The 24,803-nt window shown below is 49.2% G+C and overlaps 2 protein-coding genes across 2 annotated transcripts in view; one reads left to right on the forward strand and one right to left on the reverse strand.

Moving 5' to 3' along the window:
- Positions 1-20,791, forward strand: part of LOC135818529 (uncharacterized) — a 37,610-nt gene extending 16,819 nt beyond the window's left edge. The window contains exons 13-31 of the mRNA XM_065331923.1: positions 711-787; positions 1,381-1,494; positions 2,362-2,410; positions 2,839-2,952; positions 3,623-3,769; positions 4,990-5,535; positions 6,081-6,155; positions 7,000-7,115; positions 7,600-7,710; positions 9,850-9,909; positions 10,730-10,976; positions 11,485-11,547; positions 12,439-12,537; positions 12,965-13,079; positions 13,724-13,815; positions 15,073-15,137; positions 17,768-17,883; positions 19,089-19,176; positions 19,882-20,791. Of these exons, the coding sequence (XP_065187995.1) occupies positions 711-787; positions 1,381-1,494; positions 2,362-2,410; positions 2,839-2,952; positions 3,623-3,769; positions 4,990-5,535; positions 6,081-6,155; positions 7,000-7,115; positions 7,600-7,710; positions 9,850-9,909; positions 10,730-10,976; positions 11,485-11,547; positions 12,439-12,537; positions 12,965-13,079; positions 13,724-13,815; positions 15,073-15,137; positions 17,768-17,883; positions 19,089-19,176; positions 19,882-19,918 (2,331 nt within the window). The 3' untranslated portion in view covers positions 19,919-20,791. The remainder of the gene's footprint in view (positions 1-710; positions 788-1,380; positions 1,495-2,361; positions 2,411-2,838; positions 2,953-3,622; positions 3,770-4,989; positions 5,536-6,080; positions 6,156-6,999; positions 7,116-7,599; positions 7,711-9,849; positions 9,910-10,729; positions 10,977-11,484; positions 11,548-12,438; positions 12,538-12,964; positions 13,080-13,723; positions 13,816-15,072; positions 15,138-17,767; positions 17,884-19,088; positions 19,177-19,881) is intronic.
- A 462-nt stretch (positions 20,792-21,253) lies between these two features.
- On the reverse strand, positions 21,254-24,575 carry LOC135818530 (uncharacterized). Its single transcript, XM_065331924.1, has 2 exons — positions 24,131-24,575; positions 21,254-23,073 (listed from the first exon to the last, which is right to left on the reverse strand). Exons 1-2 carry the CDS (start codon positions 24,143-24,145, stop codon positions 21,976-21,978), a joined length of 1,113 nt encoding a protein of 370 aa, XP_065187996.1. The 5' UTR covers positions 24,146-24,575; the 3' UTR covers positions 21,254-21,975.
- Between the last annotated feature and the right edge of the window lie 228 nt (positions 24,576-24,803).

The raw sequence follows: 24,803 nt of genomic DNA on the forward strand, positions 1-24,803 counted from the left end.
CTCGCTCGCGGCCATTTCTTGCGCGATGGAAGCGCCCTGCCCTTGTGAGTAACCAGCATCGCGCTTGGTAGAGAGTTGCTGCAATCAGCTCCCTGATGTCTTCCCTGCCATTGTCAGAAGCGATGGACCATGAATTTGTTTGAGAGTCTCTGGATGCTACTATTCCTCAGCCTAGTTTTCAGCCATTCCGTGCATCTTCTTCACACGATTTATTTTGCAAAAAAATGAAAGTGTTCATGAGTTTTCTTGTCGGCCGCGCGTAGATGGGCCAGGCTAACCTGCGCAGATGGGCTGCGCAGTGCGTTCGCTGATATCCCTAGTGACAGCACCCTGGTGACGGGCTCTATCCATGACAACACCCTGGTGACGGGCTGTATCCGTGACAGCACCCTGGTGACGGGCTGTATCCGTGACAACACCCTGGTGATGTGATGTGGACATCAGAACACATGACTGAGTGCATCATGCTTGTGTGCCTCCAGAGTAGCAGGACGGTGTTGTGCCCTCCGTTGGCTAGAAACCTGAAGTGTATGCATTGTGCAGGCCTGATGTAATTTATCGTTTGCAATTATCTTGTTCTTGCTCACCCTCTGATTTCTCTCTCTCTCTCTCTCTCTCTCTCTCTCTCTCTCTCTCTCTCTCTCTCTCTCTCTCTCTCTCTCTCTCTCTCTCACTCACTCACTCACTCACTCACTCACCCACCCTGACAGAACATCCATTGTCCCAATGAAGCAGAATTCATGGCCTACGACATCTTACTTGGACTGACAGATGGCGATGTTCTTCGGTAAGCCAGCGTTGTGTCACTCTTTTGCTGCGGTGTACACTACATGTAGTTGTGGTTGTGTGTGCTTTTCTGTGCGTACAGTTTGACGTGCAAGTGTTGCCAGTGTGTAAGTCCTACCTGATCATGTGCACACCATCGGTCTTAGAATGCTTTCTCTACGTGTTATTAGCCATGCGTTGTGTGTACTAGACCCGGTACTAAGCCATGTGTTGCCATGGCTGGCTATCCCCCCCCCCCCCCCCTCCCCTCCCTCCATATTGCCCTATATTCCCTGGCCACGGGAAGGTGAAATTAATAAATAAATGTACTGTCATACCTCGTTTATCCGGGAGGTCTGGGACCGGGCACTGTCCGCAACTTTGAAATGTCCGTAGCTCCGAATCCCATACATTTTGATGGGGAACTGCCATAGATATGGCATATGACGTCACTATTTCCACAAAGAGTGACAAAGGAGTAGTAATATTTCCACTGAAACTCGCCCAAAGATTGCCCGGTGGACCTACAAGTGCCCGTAAGTTCAGGGTCCGGATATGAGTGTACTCTTTTTTTCTTCTCCCCTTGTTTTTGCGTTGTGTTGCGGCTTCATTCAGGCAAGTGCTGCGATTCCCGCGCCACATCCGAGACTCGTCCGATGTACAGTTTGCCGTTGACATGTTCAACGCCGTAAACGACAACAACTACGTGCGATTCTTCCGTCTGGCCAGGTAGGCTAGTGTGCTGTTGTTGTTGCTGTGAGGGCTTGTTATTCGGCCGTTCTGCTGTGTGCGTGTGCGGATGGTTACGTCCGGTCACCGTGTGCTGGTGCTGTGGAGAGCTCTGTGCCCCTTGGTCCCCTCGATATTCTCATTCAGGTACTGTATAAGCAGAAATATTCGTCTGGAATTTAATTTCGTCTTTTTCGTCCAGGGAGCATTTGGACTAAATTAAATGCCGGACGAATGTCGATTTGTCCATCTTTTCAATACACTCGTATGATCCATGGACGAAATTTACAACCGAACGAACTCCCTTTCTTTCGATTTGGACGAAATGATTGACCGACGAAATATTCTGCCTGTACAGTAGTGCACGCACCGGTACCGTATTATCCAGAGTTCAAGCTGCACTGGAGTATAAGCCACACCAGATTTTTGCCACGAAATACACACATCTACCCTGTTTATCACCGTTAGTTTGATCATCGGAATGTAAGCCGCACCCTCTCTTTTTTCGGCTCAATTACTGGTATTGAAAGTGTGGCTAATACATGTACTCTGGAGAATCTGGTAGTCCTGATGTAAGGTCCATGCTACTCTTGTGCCATGCGGTACCCTAGGCCACGCATGGACCCCATACGCACTCGCTGTGTTGGCGTACATGCACACACAAGCTCGATGGGAACGCGCAAACTTGACAGTAGAAGTAGCTTTGGGAATGTAGGCTGATTGAATCCAGTCTCCTTTAGTTTTGGGCCAACATCGAATCTCTCATTTATAGTAGTCCCCTCTTTAATATTCTTTCCCTTATACGTTCAGGTTAGTGATTGGTGTTCAACTTTCATCCCGTGTGCCCTCTGCCTTGCTTGTGTTTAGATCCACGACCTTGTTGAATGTGTCTCTATTACACCGCTACTTCCCGATGGTAAGCCGGACCATAATGATCTCGAATCACTCCGCCCGTGTCTTGGCCATGTGCCGAGTGCAGTTGGCTGATGGCACTGTCCACATGTCCTGAGTGCAGTTGGCTGATGGCACTGTCCACATGTGCTGAGTACAGTTGGCTGATGGCCCCGTCCACATGTGCTGAGTGCAGTTGGATGATGGCACCGTCCACAATCAGCACATTTTATCGTGGACTTCCTGGCAAATTTGTTAATGTACACATACATAGTTTTTTTGTCAAATCCTACTGGCTTGACTGCTGCTGAAGTATGCCTCTAATGTTTTGTCCAACACTGCTTTACTGTAAATTTGTGTGTGTGTGTGTGTGTGTGTGTCTCTCTCTCTCTCTCTCTCACTCTCTCTCTCTCTTTCTCTTTCTTTCTTTCTTTCTTTCTTCTTCACATGCAGGTGCGTAGCTCAGCCCTACGCTGCATGGCAAAGGTCTATTCATCCTCCGCCATGGGCATCAACATGCCTCTGGCGGATTTGCAGCGCCTTCTCTGCTTTGAGTCACCCGCTCAGGTGAGTTTCTTTGCTCGACTGCAAGAGGTCACTGCATAACACAGGTTTTGCATCCGGCCTTGGAGCATTTTCTCAACAGAACATGCTTTACTGAAGTTGTACAAGTATGGTGATAGCAGGAGGTATGTATAGGCTGCACAGACGCATTACAACCTTGCACTCTTTCACAGTCACTTTCTTCAACTTATAAGTAATTAGTTCAAGTCAAGCTATCGGTCAGGGATGACTCACCACATTAGAAACTGCTCTGGCTGGATGTTTTGCTCAATCTGTATTCTATTTGAATGGTCTGTCGATCTCGACCATGTGGTTGCCCTCGTCACAACTGGTTCACCAACCTCAAATACTGTACCCTTCAGTCGTCTGAGTCTCTCTCTCTCTCTCTCTCTCTCTCCCCCCCCCCCCCCTCTCTCTCTCTCTCTCTCTCTCTCTCTCTCTCCCTCCTTCTCTCTCGTCTCTCTCTCTCTCTCTCGTCTCTCTCCCCCCCTCTCTCTCTCTCTCTCTCTCTCTCTCTCTCTCCCCCCCTCTCTCTCTCTCGTCGCTCTCTCTCGTCTCTCTCCCCCCCTCTCTCTCTCTCTCTCTCTCTCTCTCTCTCTCTCTCTCTCTCTCTCTCTCTCTCTCTCTCTCTCTCTCTCTCTCTCTCTCACCTGCTTCACCCACTTACTTGCAGGCTGCCACATGCTGTGAGCTACACGGCTTTAGAACCACCGAGGACCGCGTCCTGCTCAACAAGAAGCAGTATCGACAGCCCGAGGAGCGAGCGGTTCCTGTTTGCTGTCTCATGATCAGTTCCAAGCGGATTGGTAGCATTGGAGAGGTAATCGCCATGCACTGCAATGCGCTGCTCACTGGCTGTCTTCTCTGTAGCTGACTGTGCACACTGCAGTGTGATAGTCTACTTTTTGCTTCTAACCGTGTGATCGTGCTCGCTGTTGATAGTGAGAATTTTGCCGTCACGGCGACATCCTGGGATTACATCATTTCAGGGATGTGGTGCGAACAAGCAGGATTCAAGCAGATCTTTTTTTCTGCAAAACTGCAGCTCAGTTGTACGCACTACGCCACTTCCTGCCTCAGATCAGCACCAACTATGATGTAATGCAGGGATCTCGCCACGACAGACACCCATGCAGAAAAAGTCGGAAGCTACTCACGCTGGCTTTCATGTACTCGTGGTGAACTGCTTTACTGCATGCACTATCAGCTCAACCAGCTGGACACACATGCTGTGAAAACCAGGGTTGCTACCGTCGTACAATCACCCACTAGCATAGTGTGCATTAGCCCATTGCGCAATGGCGTAATGTGTACCATGACAGATTATATTATTCCCTGCTGTTCAAACTGCACTGCAAAGTGCCAGGTTGGGTGTTGCGGACTGGCATGAGCTCCACGTAGGAGCAACCGGTTTTGCCGTGTATCAATGGCTTTGCCGTGTATCGATGGCTTTGCTGTGTATCGATGGCTTTGCTGTGTATCAATGGCTTTGCCGTGTATCAATGGTCCACAGATTGATTTCTCCGCGTTGCAGCTCGCCGTGTGTATGTTGCACCAATAGAAGTCTGTATGTGTGTGTGTGTCCATAGTGGTGCTGCAGCTTTCTGTGGTCCCCAGGGTCCCCGGGACTACGGAACTCCAAGCCATCTTTTCTTGCCAGATTATCATTCTCTGTGTGTCCTTGCCGTGTGTCCTTGCTGTGCATCTTTCCTGTGTGTCCTTGCTGTGTGTCCTTCTTGTGTCCTTGCTGTGCATCCTTGCTATGTGTCCTTGCTGTGTGTCCTTGCCCTGTGTCCTTGCCCTGTGTCCTTGCCCTGTGTCCTTGCCGTGTGTCCTTGCCGTGTGTCCTTGCCGTGTGTCCTTGCCGTGTGTCCTTGCCGTGTGTCCTTGCCGTGTGTCCTTGCCGTGTGTCTTTGGCGTGTGTCCTTGCTGTGTGTCCGTGCTGTTTTTTCTTTGCCGTGTGTCCTTGCTGTGTGTCCTCGCCATGTGTCCTCGCCGTGTGTCCTTGCCGTGTGTTCTTGCTGTGCATCATGCATGTAGGTGGTACACGGCAGAGCGATACCGGCACGGCCAGATCATCATCCCATGGACTCGTTTTCAGCGGACGGACGGCGGAGACTGGAGGCCGCAGCGTCGCAGTCACGCCCAGCCACAGTGCAGCAAACCGAATCAACATCCAACCCTGTCCAGCAACAGAGCACAGCCTCTGTCACCAACAGCAGCGCCACCGCCGAACAGGACGAGAAACTGTTCTTGAGGCAGCAGCAGCAGCAGGAGGAGAAACGGCGCATGTTGGAACGGCTTCGGGTGCTTGAGGAGGAGAAGCAGAAACGCATCCATGAAGAAGATAGGCGACGGCGTGAAGACCAGCAGCGGCAAGAACAAGAGCGTGCACAGCAACTACTGGAGCAACAGAGACGTCAAGAAGAACAGCAGAGGAAGAAGAAACAAGAAGAAGAGGAACGCATCCGGCGTCAGCAGCTAGAAGAGCAGAGGCGGAAACAAGAAGAGGAGCAGCGGAGGCGTGTTGCCGAAGAACAACGTCTGGCGAGACAAAAGCAGGATGCCCTCAATGCTGTTGCGAACGTAAGGAAGACGTCACTTGTGTTGATTGTATCACCTGGCTTCTGCATCTTGCAACACGTGTCACTTTTTATTGTAGCGATGTGCTGACTAGGGTGGCAGGTGCCAGTGCACCGACAGTGCTGTTGCGCTTCCACGATGCTTTTCAATGCAATCCGACCGCATGAGTCAAGCCCGCACCAGGCGCTGTGCAGTCCTAGACCTGCGAATACTGGGCTGTGCATCGGGTGGTTCAGGGTGCAGACTTGACCGGCATGATCAGATGCCATTGAGCAATAGCACTGTGTTCATGTTGGGATCTGATTGTACGGCTTGTATGTGCTGCTAAGCTTAGCTGTCGCTTGGACTGAATATGGGACATGGATTTCTACAAGTACTCCTGTCAGGCTGTTGCAATACCGGTGCCTTTTTTTAGTGCTTCTGTCTGTGTGTGTCTCCATCTCTCTGTGTCTGTCTGTGTCTCCATCTCTCTGTGTCTCTGCTGATGTGTGTGTGTGTGTGTGTTTGTGTGTGTGTGCGTGTCTATTTGGCATTGTGTGCTTGCACAGTCTGCAGCTGACAAGCTGCTATCCGACGCAGTGTCTTCACAAGTAAAGACGTTGGCCAAGGAAGTCATGCAGCAGGTAGGGCAATCCCAAGTTAGCCCGTGTGTGTGTGTGTGTGTGTGTGTGTGTGTGTGTGTGTGTGTGTGTGTGTGTGTGTGTGTGCTAGCGCCTGGTGAATACTATGATCTACGTGATGTTAGACTGTGCCATTCTTGGCCTGAGGTAGTTTCTTTCTTCCCTATGTCCGCTGTCCGTTTGTGCCCTTCTCCAAGCATCGGCGAATATCTGCCATTCATGTTGAAGCTGCTTAGCTAGAATCGCGGCTAAACGATTTGTGTATTTACTGTGTTCTTGTTAATCGTGAAAGACGAACGGGCTGAGTTTGGTAACATCCCAAATCAGTGCACCGTACATCCCCGGTTATAAGTCACACTCAGTTACAAGTCTCATCCCCATTTTCGGGTTGGAGCAGTATTATTGTTTCCATAGACCTGAAGTATTTGCATGAGTTGGACATCACACTCGATTGTAAGTCGCATTCCCTTCTTTGCCCTTGAAGCTTATTGTAAAAAGGTGTGCGGCTTATATTCGGGAAAATACTGTATTAGCACACGAAGAGACAAAGCCAGTTGTGAAACTGATGAGGCCTTTCGTACCATTACTTCTCAAATCAGTACATGGTGATGATGTGACGCAGCACATCAATGTCAATTTATACAGCATATTGGCAGTGAAATGGTGATGAAACGCGGACAGGTTTGATGATGGTGCTAATTGCGCCAAAGAAATACGGTACACTGGTGACTGGCGTGGACAGCTTCTCGATGCATGGCTATTGTACTGTCCTAAGAAATACGATAGCCAATATTTTCCTGACGTGCGTATTTTGTTCGTTTTTCTACGCTGTGTACACGTGTGTTAGGCCGTACTCTGTGAGCAGAGATCCCGCCAACTCACGCAGGATGTATTGGAACGATCTGTAACACAACTATTATCCGAGACCATTGCTGAGTGTCTGGCCGAGGCTGAGAGAGAAAGGTACTGTGCGTTTGTTTCTGTGTGTGTGAGTGTGTGTGTGTGTGTGTGTGTGTATGTGTGTGTCCGCGTGCGCGCGCATGTGTGTGTGTGGGGGGGGGGGGGGGGGTGTTTGGCACTATTTGCATATTTTCAGTCCAGACTTTGGAGTGAGGGTAACTAACATGGATGCAGCTAACAAGGTTTGTGAGACTTACCTCCTCACCCTCACCGCTAGGCGCTGCATCTGCCACCATGCCACCTTGGTATACCAGGCATGGTGGTGGCCTGACACAAGGCAAACTTCCGAAAGCTGGAACTCCCTAAATTTTGCGAATGTACTTCTGGAAACCTTATGCATGTGCATGTACATGATTGTATTAGCTATTCAGTTTGGGCTAAACTGGAACCCTGTAGTGATCTATGGATCTGCCCCCGCCTTGTATTTTACATGCATTTAACTAAACTGTCTCCTTTCATCTCTCTTTTGCCGTGTGGATGTCTCCAGGCAATTGGCACTGCAACGTCAACAAGAGCGCTGTGTTGAGGAGATAATGGAGGTAATCGTCGCAGAGGCTGTGGCCCGCTGCAGCCATGCTGTCAGCCATGCCGTGCTTGAGTAAGTCGTTGTTCTTTCTCCCGACCTTGATGTTCCACCGGTGTGTGTGTGTGCGTGTGTGTGTGCGTGTGTGTGTGCGTGTGTGTGTGTGTGTGCGGGGGGGGGGGGGGGGGGGGTGTGCGCGGGATCTCTTTCTCCATTACTAGATTACAGTATGTAAGAGTATGTAGAGCATGCCATTGCCAGCAGGCAGCAATCATGAATGATAGGTGTACATGTTCTGCAGCAGTGTCTGCTCCAGAGCCGGGTCAGCGACCCGGTTGGAGGGTACTTGGACCCGTTTGGAAAAAGAACACCGGGTCATCTGTGACCGTGTTGGGATTTGGAGGCCTCGTCAGGGTCCTGGAGGCCTCGTCAGGGTCCTGGAGGCCTCGTCAGGGTCCTCGCAGTAGATATTGCCGGGGCCTTCGACAAGGTCTCGCACAACGGCGTCCTCCACAAGGCTGAGCGGTGCGGCATAAGTGGCCCCCTCCTTGCCTGGCTCCGGAGTTACCTGACAGACCGCCACATCTATGTCGTCATAGGCGGCCAGTCTTCACCGACCCACCGAATCCAATCTGGTGTGCCGCAAGGCAGCATCCTCGGCCCCACCCTCTTCCTTCTGTACGTCAACGACGCAGAAGACCACCTGCCTGATGGGGCGAAGCTGGCTGTATACGCCGACGACACAACTCTCTACAAGTGCATCACCACCCGACTCAGACTGCCAGAAGAGACTGCAATCCTTCAGCAGGCAGTAGACTCACTGGCAGCATGGGGAAGCAGGTGGAGGATCAAGTTCGAGCCCACAAAGTCGCAGGCATTGACCATCAGCCACCACCGCTCGCCAACCCCCCCGAACACAATACGCTTCCAAGGAGCAGTCGTGCCAGAAGTAGAGGAGCTCAAGCTTCTTGGCGTCACCTTCGACAGGCAGCTGGCATTCCGCAGCCATATCCGACAGCTTGCAGTACGCGGAGCCCAGCGGCTCGGCTTCCTCCGTAAGGCATCGGCTGTGCTAGACCCAAAGCACCGGGCAATCGTGTACCGTGGCTTTGTCCGCCCTGTGTTAGAGCATGGCATGCTGGTGTGGATAAGCGCAGCCCCCACCACCTTGGCCTGCCTCACTGCCATCCAGCGCCGTGCCCTGCACATAATTGGAGATGGATCATACCTCCCGAGCCTCGACATTCGCCGTACCGTAGCAGGGCTCTGCTTTCTGTACAAGCTGCACTTTGTGGAGGGTCCGGAAATGGTGAAAGCCATTCTGCCACCATCAGCAGCCGCACCGCAATGCCGCACGTCTACTCGTGAGACAACCAGATCTGCAGCACATCCATCACAACTCACCAGTATCCTTCCTCCTCAGTCACGAAACAACACGCTCCGCTCATTTCCCCACTCCCTCATCGCAACGTGGAATCAGCTCCCACCTACCCTTCTGCAGTCTTCCCCTTCTCGCAGAGGTGTGCACACCCGGTGCACTGCTTTTACTATTGTTTTGTCCTATCTCAATCTCAAATTCTCCCCATTATCGTTTGCAAATCCGGTGCTTCCCTCTTGGATGCACTTGTTTCTTTTCTCCTATGTATCGGCGCACAGGAGTAACGATGATTCCGAAACCTTTGGTCGGAGGAGTTACTTTTGCCCCGCCCCCACTTCCATCCAATATGCCACCGCCCCCGCTGTGCAGCATCTGATGGTTCTGTGGTATTCAGTAAAAAAAAAAGAAAAATACCCACCAGGGAGTCCTATTATGTACAGCAGGGAGTACTATTATGTACAGCAGGGAGTACTATTATGTACAGCAGGGAGTACTATTATGTACAGCAGGGAGTACTATTATGTACAGCAGGGAGTACTATTATGTACAGCAGGGAGTACTATTATGTACAGCAGGGAGTACTATTATGTACAGCAGGGAGTACTATTATGTACAGCTCTCTGATGTACATGTACATGCAGTAGCCGTACTTGAACGGACCTGCCTTTGACCTGGTTGGAAGAGTTGTGCCAGGTACACATGTACCCGGTTGGTTTGAAATCCTAGAGCAGACACTGTGCAGGTCTCTTCATATCCACTTTACACAGTGTTTGAACATGATAGCATAATGGCTTGTCTTGTTTGCTACATGTGCGGTGGCTTGCTGTTCACTGCAGATCGCCTGAATCGTTCGCGGCCTTGGAGGCACACAGATGTCGTCTGGCCATGGAGCGCAGGTAAGCTATGGTAACAGGTTGCTGTCATCCAGGTGGGTAGAGAAAACTTGTACAGTCAGACCTCTTTTATCCGATCCCTCGCCATCCGGAAGAAAATCGTTGGTCACCGGTTTACAGCTAATGTCATGCATATATGCAGTATGTGTGTTCGATTATTCGGTTCCCTCGCCTATCCGGATATTTTGTTGAAAACGGGTGTGTGCGGTTAAGCGAGGTCTGACTGTACACGTACTATCAAGATGTCATAACCCCCAAGAGTGTGCAACCCCGGTGTACAGGGTCTGCGACGGCAGACCTTCACATCACGTGACGTGACAGGAGCCGTGCATACTGCCTCCACCCAGTACATAATGCATACAGGGTTGTACACAAGTCTGTTTTGGATACAACTCTCTTGTGATCACCGTACTTCCATGCACACCCGCAGGTGTTTTGTGCATCAAGGGGGCCTCTAAAATATGGAAATAGGAATGGGATAAATTTAAAAATGTCAAGGTAAACAATCAGGGGAAGTGAACTGCCAGTGTGGCACTTGTTGTGAGCTGCCTTTGGAGTGCCAAACTTTTCAGCGCCTTCTAGGTTCGGCCTGGTCCCATAGCTCAGATGGTTAGAGCATTGCTGATGACAAGCAAGGTCCCGGATTTGAGACCTGGTTGGGGTTGACTTTTTTTCTTTTCGCTTTTCTGGTAGTTCACTTCCCTGAGTGTCTGCCTTTAGAATATTTTCATTTTTACTTTTTTTAGTATTTGCTTGCCTAATAGTACCCCTTTCTATGTTTTGACCGCTACACTTGTGCTCCCTGCCTTCTCTGCCTTTTCAGTCAACAGTTCTGGTCACCAATAGACCTGTCCTCGACTCTGACACCGTCTGCCACTCTTAGTTACGCAGCCGTTGTGCGTAGCCACCCGCAGCAGCAAGTGACACCGGCTGCAGCGTCGCTTGTCGACTGGAAACTCACCGTCGCCCTGCCCTTCCAGAGCATTGTGATGTGGAGAGACGTGCCCGTGTCCAGCTGGCTGCATGAAAAGCTCTCCTGTCAGGAATCGTATCGCAACCTAGTGACAAACGTGAGTAGCCGTCTGTGGGACAAACATGAGCGTTTTTGGTTGAGGCAATTGTAAATTGCAAGGGAAGAGAGGTACATATTTGTGCTTCTCTTGATTGTTATTTTGTATAAAGAAAATTGAATGTGAGGTTGAATTGAAGAAATGACTAGCAGTTGATCTGCACACCGTAATTTTCTTCACGCAGCACGGATCCCTGATACTTGTCTGTAACAGGTAATTGTCAACACGAGCATTGTGTTTAGCTTCAGGCTACTTTGAGTGGAGTGCTCTTCAGCAAGCTCTTCATCTACCTCTTGCGCTCACCTCTCTCTGTGTCTTTCTGTCTCTGTCTCTCTCTGTCTCTCTCTGTCTCTCTCTCTTTCTCTCTCTCTACCTCTGTCTCTCTCTCTCTCTCTCTCTCTCTCTCTCTCTCTCTCTCTCTCTCCCTCCCTCTCTCTCTCCCTTCTGACCATGTATCTTGATCTCTCTCTCTCTCCGCTCATTCTCTCATTGTCGTGTCCATTTTCAGATGGACAGATGGCAAGTATCGAAGACTCAGAGTGGTTCTCAGCGTCATTCATTTACGTGTGAGGTGAGCTATTAAAGTATTATCAACTCTGTGTTTTCTGAGGGCCGCGTCCCACCTGCCTGTGTAGTGTCACAGGTAGCGTGAGTTTCGAAGTCTGAAGAAAATGTTGAACGGTCTCTGCTGGGATGACAGCTACACCATAGCCCAGTGGTTAGAGCATGGCTGGCTTCAAGCAAAGGTCCCTGGTTCGAGTCCTGGTAGTGAGACTGATGGCGGCCAAGTTTTTTCTTCACAATTTTTCCCTTTTCCATTCCCTCAACTAACGAACATCTGGGTAATATTGTCCTATTTCTTTTACTGTCCATGAGAGGGATGAGGGGTGATGTGTGTGTGTGTGTGGGGGGGGGGGGTGTTGTTGTGTCTAACCATTAGTTTCCAGTTTCCTGGCCAGGAGAAGCAGACATGCACATCATTGCACTAGCACATGGACAGACGACCACTGTTACACTGAACCACCGCTCTCCTTTGTTCCTTCTTTGAGGCCACTGCTTGGATTTACCAGTTTTTTTCTGGTGAACACAGATGTGTAGTGTGCCATTTTGACGGTTCATCCCTTACCATGCAGTGTGGCTTTTTTTAGTCGCTGTGCAGCGTTTGTGTTGTAGAGACTATACTATACAGCTTGTGGTGAGGGAGAGAAGAAGCCCCTTTCCTGCTTGCCTGAACAGTTGAACGCACTGAAATCCAACTTAGAGTGCATTGTACATGTGTACGTCCGGCAGCGTTCGTACCACTTCCAGGGCATCAAGGGCCGTGCAAGTAACAGTTGAGGGCGCTAAATAAACAGTTTGGGTCGGATTTCACCGAGCATAACTAGCTATGCATGTTTACGACTCGGGTGAATTTCTCCTGAAGTTGTTGTCGTTGTCCGGTGTTTGCTTGTTGTGCGCTCAGGCGATAACTGGTCCCGTCTTGGCAGAGCACTACTCCTACGTGTGCTCGTCCAATGCTATCATCTTCGTGCAGTCAGCGGATCACGACCATGTGGAAGATGTACGTACACGTAAAGCCAGCTGTCATGTTTTTTTAGCATTCATTGGGTCCAGCGCTACGCTAGGACTCCTGCTGTAACTAACTTACTTGTTGGTGCTGTTTATCCTCAGTAATATGGGGATAAGCAGCAGGTTTCTGCCTGTTCATCGATGTGGAGGTGGAACTAGTTCATTGCTTTTAAAACCTCTTTTGTTGTACTCTCCGCCATGTTTCCAGTCTGTATTCTCACGATGACCTGTGGCCAATAAGAGATTTTATTCTGGTAGTGAGATTTTCATCACATGGAGGGTTTGGAATGCTTGATAAAAGACAGTTCATGTTTAGCAGTGGGCAAACTAGCGCGGCTCGTGCATGAGCAGATTGAGTTTAGCAGCAGGGATGAGATCGTGGTGTATCGCGTATGGTGCTGCACGTGTGTTGGTTGCAGATGTATGATGCCGGTCGCTTACACTCCATCTTGGCGACGTGTCCAGTCAGTGCAGCTGCACCTGCTCTTCTTATGTTATGCGCATGCTCCGGTATACAACACTCCATGTGTCAAGGTTAGGGGAGAGTGGAGACGCACTGCTTGTCATCAGCAACTTAAGACTTACTTTACACACCTGCATGCATTTACAGAAAGTTACTGCACGCATGAACACACTCACTCACACTCTTTCTCACGCGCGTGCGCACGCACACGCACACACACACACACACACACACACACACACACACACACACACACACACACACACACACACACACACCTGTGTACACATGACACATGCATGCCAGGCTATATGCACTGCATACAAGCTCGTATATTCAGTTGTATTTGACCCTGCTTACGTGTATCTGCACCTAAGTGGTGAGATGACAAAGCCGTCGTGTGCTTGTTGTGTTCCAGGCACCTGATAGATCATCATCAAAGATATGTGCTAAATGCCAATGCCCAGCAATGGTTTGTATGTTCATGCTCGTGTTTGTATGCCATTGCCTTTTCTCCATCTCCTCACTATCTCTCTCTCCCTCTCTCTCTCTCCTTCTCTCTCTCTCTCTCTCTCTCTCTCTCTCTCTCTCTCTCTCTCTCTCTCTCTCTCTCTCTCTCTCTCTCTCCCCTCGTCCTCCCCGCCCCCCTCTCTCTGTCTCTCTCTTCTCTCTCTCTCTCTCTCTCTCTCGCTCCTGGTCTTCTCTCTCTTTCTAGGCTTAGACTTGGCAGGCTTGAAGCGCAGTGGGAGAATCAGCTCGTTTTGTCGCCAGTCTGTCACCTTCCACCCTCTGCCACATCATATGCAGGTAAGGTCCTGGACATACGTGTAGTCGTGACAGTGCTCACAGTTGAGTACAGCTCTGCTATGTACACCACTGTGCCTTGTCCTTGCTGCGTGTACACATGATGCTGCGTACTGTCCATTCACAGGAAATACTCCCACTGGCTTTGGTAGACCAGTATTACCTGTAGGCAAGATGTGTTCACAACCGGCACGTGAAGCCACATGTTTGTGCGAAGTGTTGCCGGCTTTTGGGGCGTCATGCGTATGGAAACGTGCCGAAATGAAAATAATGCCAACGTGTTGTATTTGTTTAGTGTGCATCACTAACACACTGGCTTACTTACCAGTCACTTTCACTAGCTGGGTCAAACATTAGTTCTCAAGGGGTGGTGCACGACTTAAAGTAGGACTCAAACTCCAAGCGAACCTGCACGCCCACACACACATACACACATATGCACACATTCACACTCACACACACACACACACACACACACACACACACACACACACACCTTTGACCTTTGACGCCCATCGCCGGAGGCGATGATAGCAATGCTACGGCAGAAGCCATAGCAACTTGTGCTGGGATTGCACCATTCAACAGCTTGCAAGGCTGAAGAATTGACCGTCACTATTCAGCCTGGTCTACACCATACAGCTATTTGAAGTGACTTTTTCTGGCCAGTGAATCCCTATTTTTGGTCTTTTTCTTTTTTCTTTTTTTTTCTTTTTTTCCCACACACATCACACCACATACTCTGGCATGCACTGGCTGTTGGTAACCACCCAGGAGAATGAAAGAAAAGTCAGGAAGAGTCTGAGAAAGAGAAGAAAGACGTGTGTGACCATAATCGTCGGGAATCGAACCCGCAACCTATCGATTGGAAATCGCTGCACATACCACTGCACCATATGGGACACACACACACACACACACATACACACACACACACACACACACACACACACACACACACACACACACACACACACACACATATGCACCCGCACACATACACACACACATACATACATACATACATACATACACACACACATATACACACACACACATGCATACGCACACACACACATATACACACACATACACACACACACACACACACACACATGCACACACATACACGCACACACACACACGCACACACACACACGCACACACACACACACACTCTGAATGCCCTACTTAGTTTGGGTTCACAGTGTTAGAAATTTCATTTTCTTCGCTCCTCTCTGCCTTGTATTTGTGGTGCAGCTTATGAAGAACTTGCTTTGGTTACACAAACAACAAGGTGAATGTAGACCGGCTAACTTGCTCAGGTAAGTGAACAGAAGATACGCAACTACTGGTTTCTGTACTGAGCAACAAACTGCTAGCATAGGTCATAGGTTTTGAATGTGAAAAAGTAGAACTCTCCAAGTACAGCACTGCTCAATGTTCAATATATTCAATATCGCACAAGTGGAGAACCCCTTGATAGGCTACTTGCCTCTGGCTCATCCCTCAAATAAAGATAATAATAATAATAATAATAATAACATAGTAGAAAGGAAAAGGACATATGGAAACGAGTTAAGAGTATCTCTCCACCACTGTAACGTTTCCATATGTCCTTTTCCTTTCTACTTTATTATTGGCTCAATACCCGAGTTTCAAATAATAATAACAATAATGAAATCCAATCGCGTGAAATCAAGTTTGCGCCCCCTGCACCGGTTCATCATCTCAGTGTTCACAGGTCTAGTGCTGTACAGCACCCGGCGTGGCATTCACCCGCTTGATCGGATTTCATTGAGCCGTACTGTACTGTATGCCAGGACAAGACATTCGTGTCAATGCGGACATTTTTCGAGGCGCCATTTCCCTCCGTATTAGCAGTACAAATCCCTTGCGACTGCATGTTCTCTGCTAAGACGTACACATCGTGTTTCAAGTACTGCTCCGCTTGGTGCATGACGAGCTGACCCTGCATACCATATACACTATAAGCCTATCAAGGCGACCACTATGATAAGGCGACCACCTGTCATGGGGGCCACTCTGAAAAGGCGACCACCTGTCATGGGGACCACTCTGACAAGGCGACCACCTGTCATGGGGACCACTCTGAAAAGGCGACCACCTGTCATGGGGACCACTCTGAAAAGGCGACCACCTGTCCTAGAGGACCACTACAACTAGAACCAAGGGATGTAATTTCCGGTCCAATGACCCTGGACAAGGACACCACCTGTGCACAGAGACCACATGTTGACGGTCCTTTGAGCGGTCGCCTTGGACAGGTTTCACTGTGCGTGTTCTTACCATGTTGTGTGCTCTCAGCTCTCACACTCTACATAGTGTACTGTGTATTCCCGCAAAGCAGAGTGTGATACCTGTGCTCTCACACTCTACATAGTGTAGAGGGGACGGCTCGATACCGGGACGCTTTGACAGCCAAATTTGTATAGACCCAAACCGATCATCAGCGTTGATTTTTCACTCGAAATATGTTTGTGGAAGGAAACTGGCATGTTGAAGTTTGCTCTGGGGCCAGAGTCAATCGAACTGAGCCACTCCTTTGTGTTGACCCATTGCCTCCAAGTTGCCCAATTTTTCGCTTCAAAAAAGTTCAAATCAGAGGTGGCTCCAAACCGGACACGTTTTAGAGTGCACGTCAAATTCACTCTGGGCCTGAAATTAGGTAATTGCTATCGCTCCACGACGGCCAGTACAGAGTAACAATAAGCCTTGTGTGTGCTTCCATTAGTTTTGATCGGTATGCGGTGCTTTATTGGCGAGAGGCGAGCCGCTGTTTACCTGCGACAAGAAGTTGATTTTTCGAAAGTCGTAAAACTCAAGTCACAGTGCGAAGCAACACGTCAAAAACTCACGTGCTTGATATGGCGCTTCTGGTCATCGCAGAGCCATGAAATTTTGACTCGGAGTATAACACATCGTAGCCTGACTGTGACATATGTTTTCTAATCAAAATACCAAGAGAGAAAGTGAATATTGAGTCCGTTCCGGTTTGCAACCTGTGTCCTGTTTGAAACCGTCCCCTCTACTGTGTATACCCGCAAGGCAGAGTGTGATACCTGTGCTCTCACACTCTGGATAGTTCTCTAGAGACATTCATCAGGGAAAATACGTCTCAATACTGAAATCTAGCAATAAACAACGATATATACGTGGACGAGTACGAAAATTTTATCCATCTTTTACTCTAGATAGTGTGCTGTGTATGCCTGCAAAGCAGAGTGTGATACCTGCGGGTTGACCGGACTGTGGCTTGTTGATTCCCACCGCGTGCGTGGCCTTGCAACAGCAGAAACGCAGCATCGGGGCTGCAGCGATGGCAATTTCCAGTCACACATTTGTAATCCCAAGCCCAGGCCCTGCGAAAGCGCAACAGTTGGGGAGCAGCTAAGGCTGAGGAGTGTGTTCCCACTTAGCAAGCATGTGTGTTGTGCGTAGCAAGGCCTTTCGGACTTTTCAGGAGAACGTGTACGCCTTTGCCGTACAATGATATTATACATCTTACATCACCAGCATTGAAATGGGGTGCCATCCCCTATGGCAAGTGTCGGATTTCACTTGCCACGACTATAGTAACTTGCTTGTGTGTTTAATCAAATAATTTACGTGGTGATGCTCGTTCTCAAAGGAGACCTTTAGTGGTCGAAACAGCGCTGTGTGGAGGAAAACATTATTTGTCAGTACCTGCAACTTGAGTCGATGTTGCTGGTTTGTGAGGTCGGCCAGAGAGCGCGTTTGGTGGAGGTGGGATTGCTCCATCTTTGTGGGGATTTTTAAAAAATCGATTTTGGAAGCACCCGTTTTCAAGCCTCCAACATATTGTCATGTTGTATGGTGATGTCTGTGGTGTCTGTGATGTCTGTGGTGTTCATACCTTTCATAGCTATTGTTTGTGTGTCTGTTTGTGTGTTTGTGTTTCCTTTTCTTGTAGTCCTATGGGTCTGTCTCCGGCAGCAGCAGCAACAGGAGTAGGAGCTACAACCACTCCAGGCCGTCGCCAGCGGCAACGAAAGCACCCGCATACAACGCCGTGTCCATCGCCCAAACGTTAGTCCGCTCTGGCGTTCTGTGTGTGTGTGTGCATGCGTGCGTGTGTCTGTGTGTGTGTGTACGTGCGTGTATGTGTGTGTAGCACAGAAGTCAGGCTGGTTTGTTGCAACTCTGGATTTCATGCTGAGAAACCATCAAGCAACATGAGAGAGCTATTAGAGAGCTCTACAACCCCCACAGGTATTGAGCAGTGTTTGAGCAGTGGAAGTTGCCTACTATGTACCTCCCACGGGTATTGAGCACTGTTTGAGCACTGTTTGAGCAGTGGAAGTTGCCTACTATGTACCTACAGTATACTTGCATGGATGAATGGACGGGTGGATAAACTCTACACTACATGCTGATCTGTGTTCCGCCACACGCCGTTTTCAAATCACGTAATTGCCCTTGGTAACTCTGAACACGACAGTGTACGACCGAGAGAGAGAGAGAGAGAGAGAGAGAGAGAGAGAGAGAGAGAGAGAGAGAGAGAGAGAGAGAGAGAGAGAGAGAGAGAGAGTCATAAATTTCTGCCCCAATCCACTTACGGAACACCTCCGCAAGTAGAGCCCCACTTACGCTCTCTAAGTAGACAACTTTCCGTAAGTGGAGTGCAAACTCGTGAAGTTTAAGTTGCTCAACTTTCCGTAGCACGGAACCTCTCTTAATATTCCAGGCTCCATGCTCTTGGGCTCCATGCTCTCTCTCTCTCAGCGCACTGGCTGTACTATACATTGCATAGGCACGACCATGGCTCTCAAAGTCACATGATTTGCAAACACAGGAGCTTACTAGTGTGTCCGTGTGGAGTCTGTGTAACTCTGCTGCTGCTGCTGCACTTGTACGCATTTCTACTAGTTACTCAAATCTGTGGACAGCAACTGTTTCGCTCTGTTAGAGCTCCTTGGCACAGCTCAGAGGACCGAAGCGCAGCTCTTCGCAATGAAATACGTTTCCGTGAAGCAAAGCATTTTTATAAAGAGCTGCAAACCCCGCCAAACAGTACTATTTCTAGTAGTTATATAACTTATATTTTGAAGTATTTTTGAACTAGGGGGGGGGGGGGGGGGGTTCAATGCGGATAGTTGATGACGAATGCAGACTGATTGGATGTGGCCTAAATACTAAACCTTGTGTTTGTGTCTATCTATTGCCGGTGCGCGCGCACGTGTGTGTGTGTGCATGGTGTGTGTGCGTGTGTGTGCATATGCCTATGCGTGTAGGTGTACGTCACCCGGTTGCAGCGACTGCCGCGCACGACGCGCAGTTATTACGGAGAAAACTACACGCCGAGGCCGTGGGAGCTGCACTGTAAGTCTTCGCGACATGTGCATGGCTGTGGGTGTGTGTGTGTGTCCTCCGGGACAGGTGTGTGTGTCCTCCGGGACAGGTGTGTGTGTGTATCCTCCGGGACAGGTGTGTGTGTGTGTCCTCCGGGACAGGTGTGTGTGTGTGTCTTGCGGGACAGGTGTAAATAAAAATATATAATGAAAAAATGAAAAATAGGGATTCACTGGCCAGAAAAAGCCACTTCAATCAGCTGTGTGGTGGATACCAGGCTAAAATTAGTGGCGGTCAAGTCATCAGCCTTGCAAGCTGTTGAATGGTGTAATCCAAGTACAAGTTGCTATGTCTAACATAGCTGTTCGCTATCATCGCTTCCGCGATGGGCAGGTCTGAGGTCTGAGGGACAGGTGGGTCACCTTATCCGAGTGGTAGCCCTGACAGGCTTTACCCTAGAAGGTTATTGTATTTTGATTCTGACATCACTTGGGATTCGAAACCATGTGTCTCGGTGATTGAAAAGTTGCTACCTGGCGCCTAGTGTCGTCACAGTTTATATATTATGTACGTGTTTGTGTGTGTGTTTGTGTGTGTGTGTGTGTGTGTGTGTGTGTGTGTGTGTGTGTGTGTGTGTGTGTGTGTGTGTGTGTGTGTGTGTGTGTGTCTGCATGTGTGCGTATGTGCGTATGTGTGTGATGTATGCTTGCTCTCTTTCTCTCTTTGCCTTTGCAGGTTTGAACAGCAGCTTATGCAACACCTGCTCTCTTGAAGACCTCTTGCACATGGCAATCACAAAACACATCAGATCATGCCCCCCCCTCCTTGATGCCAGCCTTACATACTGCACTCATCAAGAAAGAACATAATTATAAACATATCAACACATGTGCATATCAGCATGCATGCCTACACACAAACACCGACACCTCAACATGTGTCCACGACAACTCACCAAAACCACCACCACCACTCACCAAAACCACCACCACCACCTCTTCTATAAAGTATGTGTTGAGTTTCCTTATCAGCTGCTTCCATTCAGCTGGCTGTTTATTTTTGACGTTATCATGACTGATGTTTGGGCAGTGTGGGCTATCGATTCTTTCTACTCTGTTCTATTCTTTACGATTCGCATTGGCCTGTTGTGAGTGGGTGCAGCTAAGCACGCACGTTGCTCTTTCTCTCTCTCTCTCTCTCTCTCTCTCTCTCTCTCTCTCTCTCTCTCTCTCTCTCTGTCGCTTTCCATCAAAGAGCACCACTTCAATCCAGCAGCACTCAAGTCACACACATTCCCATCCAACTGCTGTTTTCAATATCTGAAGAATTACATCATCATCACCATCATCATTATCATCTGCCCTGCTGTGTCCAGGTATTGTCTTGTTGGGTTGGTTATTACTCCAATCTTTTTTTTTCACGCAATCAGTAACAATCATACATTGTCACGTAAGCCATCAAACCCACCTCCTTTCTCTGTCTGATAACGCAATTTTGAACTTGAAACGCTGAAGCATTGTCTCTTCTCTATGGTGCTGCTTGGCCGGAAAGTCTGGTGTAAATTTACTCATGATTTTAATTTTTTTAAATAATTTGACTGTACTTCAGTGAAAAGAGGGATTGTTGATCGTATCCTGCACGAAAAGTGTAACTGTGCGCGTGTGTGTGTAACTAGTTACGTGCATGTCATATCTCCAGCTAGTGTAGACTACTGTAGTGCTAGTAATGTGTAGATTGGAGGGAGATTGAACTACAGTCCATTCGCCAAATCGGGGGCCCTGATACACTAAAGCGTGTGCGTCTGAAAAAAAACATAGCTTGATCATTTTTCACCATATTCAGTATTCACTAACTATTAGACTGTCGTATTTCTGCCCTGTATAAAGTCATAAAACATTGAATGACTTGACTGGAAGAGGGGGGGGGGGGGGGGCTGGCATGATGACGTAACACTACACTTGACTCTGGTATCAATGACAATGTATCCGAGGCTGAGAGGCCTTTGGCCACCAACACTATAGTACGCACTGCACTCACACACACACACACACACATGCACACACACGCGCGCACACACATACACACACGCACACACACACATACATCGTTAGTTGTTCAATTCGGCCTCAAAATAGCGTGGAGTGGCCACATATTTCTGCATGACTATGAGATGAACTAATGAAAAATAGAATGGAGAATAGAATATCAGAATTTCTACAATTTTCTAGCACACATTCTTCCTGCTTGTAGAGGAGAAAATGCACAAGTCATTATCAGTAATACCACTCTGACTCTCTCAGTGGTACATGTCCATAAAATCAGAGCTGAGAAGACATAATATTATATCACCACCTGGAAAGATAGCCTAACTTGATGAAAACCAGGAATATCGTCCACTAAATGAAGGAAATTTAGCAATGGACTTGCAATGGACTTGGTATAATTATAATGTTTACAGGTTGCACAACAAGAGTAAAGGGAAAGGTGATCACAAAGAGAGGTGAAAACAACAACAACAACAAGAAAATGATGTGTATGGTTATCAATCAGCTGGCATGGAGAAGACGTGATGGTAGCAGCTTACTTTGGACATGGCAATCAGAGTAGCCATGCACACATCGCATGCATGCAATGTGTGCAATGTGTCAACATACATGTACACACACACACACACACACACACACACACACACACACACACACACACACACATCGCATGCACACATCGCATGCACACAATGTGCGCACATACATGTATACACACGCACGCGCGCGCACGCACACACCTTTCAGTGGCATCATGTCCACAGTATGGCGGTGAGCTGGGCGGTTAGCGAGTACACACAACACAGGGCACTGCCTTGGTGGTGCTGTACGGTGGACAGTCCATGCTTGTTCCACACGTTATGGACGCCAAGTACAGAACTCCTTCTGGCTTGTTGCCGGATGCACCTCGCACGCCGTCCAGTTGTTTGTCCATGCAAACGAAATCTGTCTTTCTGTGGCTGTAGTGCGAGGACATCACATACCCAGAGTACTCAAGTGTCCAGGCAGATGGGCACGAGGTACGCGCAGGCATCATCACCTGAGAGGATCGGCCCTTCACGTGACAAACGGAGCACGTTGGGTTTTGATTGTTCTGCCATGAATCATCGATCTCAATGCCATATATGGGGCTGTTGCCGTACGTACGGGGCGCGTTGGAGTCCACCTGTGCGGGATCGTATGGCATGCACAAGTGATTGGCACCTCCGCCATTGTGCGAGTGGTAAGACCCAGCCATTGCGCCGTTGTAGAGTAGCTCGGCCCCGGTGCTCCTATCACACTTGTTCTTGCCCCAGCGCGTGTAGGTGACGGAAACTCGCGACACCACGTGGCTCAGCTTCAGCAGAGTGCGCTCGATCTTGGTGACGCGGTCCAGCACCCGTGTTCCGCACGTGCTTCCCTGATAGTCGGTGGTGCACTTGCACACGTGCATGCGCTTGATGTCACTGTAGACGCAGGTGCCGGAGTTCTGGCAGAAGGGCTTGACCACGCACTTACCAAGGCCGCTCACACACGAGTGAATGCTGAAGATGTCGCCGGCGTGCGTGATACCGAACGACTTGCCCTGGAGCAGCTTGACCAGGTCCAGGAAGTTCAGTCCGAACAGAGCACTGCCCTTGATGCCGTTTTTCCGGAACGCCGCCACGTACTTGTCGAGATACGCCGAGCGCACTCCCGCTTGCTTGAGTAGTGCGTACATGCAATCTCCCTTGTCTCCTTTGGAGCCTTTGCTGGTAGTCTGAGCAGTCACCATTGCGCTGTGGCACACGGTCCAGATGACGAGAAGGCAAAACAGGAGACGCCGACCGCCGCTTCGTCCACCCGCACCTCTTCCTCCGTGTTTGCCTGAGTCCATGGTAAGCTGGTTATGCCGCTGCTTATCCTGCAGTCATTAAACACACAACAGCACGATAATTTGTGACTAGTCAGTGCATGGCATTGAGGACCATATTGCTCGTTAACGCCCAACAAATTAGCGCGCACACCCAGCTGTTAACAATACAATATTCATTATTTTTAACGTGCATGCAATGGCACCAGTGAGGCAAATGGTCGCGAAAGTCAGATGGTGTTAAAAACACACCGCCGTGGGCTGAGGGGTTATCATGGTTATAGGGGATTCACACGACGCGCAAACTCACGTGTGTGGTACTCTTTTGACTCGTGTGACCCTAGCGCATGCAAAATCTTGATAAACTTGATCGGGGGTCCTTGGCCCACGTTTGTGCTTTGCGTGCGTGTAAAAACAGCGAACGTACTTGAGTATGGTACTCAAGTACATGAGTACACAGACGCATGCGAGATTTGCACGGGTCTGTTGTCCGTGTGAATCCGATTGGCAGCTTGTCCACTTTTATACAAACGTGTTTTCGTTCATTTTCACGTCGTGTGAATACCCTATTATCGAGTTGCACACTCTTGCTTCTCTGTTTGTACCAGGAAGTAGTAAAATACCGGTTTTTCACTACTCCATGGTTTGTACTGTTGATCGCATTCATGAAGCGACTGGATTTTTCATGGTTTCCGCAAGACCCTGTCAGACTGAGATTTCTGGGATCGTATGGAACGCCTCCACCCTCAAGAAGCAAGGCGCAGATGCAGAAGCTCCTGAAGCGGTGGGAGCATGGAGGCAAGTAGTGACTGGACTCTAGTGTGACCGCGGCCCTACATAGCTGTTCGCTATCATCGCTTCAGCGATGGGCATGTCTGAGTGTGTATGTGTGTGTGTGGGGGGGGGGGGGGTGCACGCGCGTGCGTGAGTGTGTAGAAACGTTCACAAGGACAAGGACGGTGAGGCGGATGTACAAGTAAAGCAACAATAGCTACACAGTCAGTGAACTGCCTCAGTCTCACATTCTCACAGCACAACACACTACACACTACAGGAAGCAATGACAATGCAACAGCACAGGACAGGATAGCAATAATGTGCAATGTACCTGATTTGGTGGCATGACGCGTGGTGCAGATTGGATCAGTCCAACAGCTTCTGCCTGGAGCGATTCTAAGCGAAGATCGGGTCGTCAGCGGAGACTGGAAGCAATGGCTGCTGCTGGTGCTAGTCGATCTTCACTCGAAAACTCACACCGATTTCCAGCTAGCTCCGGAGGGATGACCTACAGTTCGCGACTGGTGCTCTCCACTGCATGCAACACAGCTTTTATACGACACACTGACTAGCTCGCCTCTCAACTCATGCATGATCATTGATTAGGCAACCTACTGAACAACTCGACCGGCGCAACGGCCGTACCGGGTCTGCCAGCCTTACGGCAGCTCAGTTTGTAAAGAGGACGAACAGAGCCAGGAAATCGGTGCAAGAACCGGAGCAAACCGCTGACAAGCAAGCGACAATGGCGTCCAACAGGTTTTGCTCCCATCTCCGGTTCCGCACAAGGATCTTCCCATTGAATCCGTTTCGACGCGCTCACCTGATGTCTCCTCGCTCCGCCTTTGTCTTTGATCAATAGATGTGCTCGATCCGGTAACGATTCGTCAGAAAGGCCAGCCAACATGACTACCGCATGAGTGTTTTCGGCTAGGCTAGTTCGTAGGAAAACGACACACAGATGAGGCTCGGTGACCTCTACAGTACTAGCTCTGTCTGACTCT

The sequence above is a fragment of the Sycon ciliatum genome, chromosome 5, assembly GCF_964019385.1.
Source record: "Sycon ciliatum chromosome 5, ocSycCili1.1, whole genome shotgun sequence".
NCBI classification, from domain to species: Eukaryota; Metazoa; Porifera; class Calcarea; order Leucosolenida; family Sycettidae; genus Sycon; species Sycon ciliatum.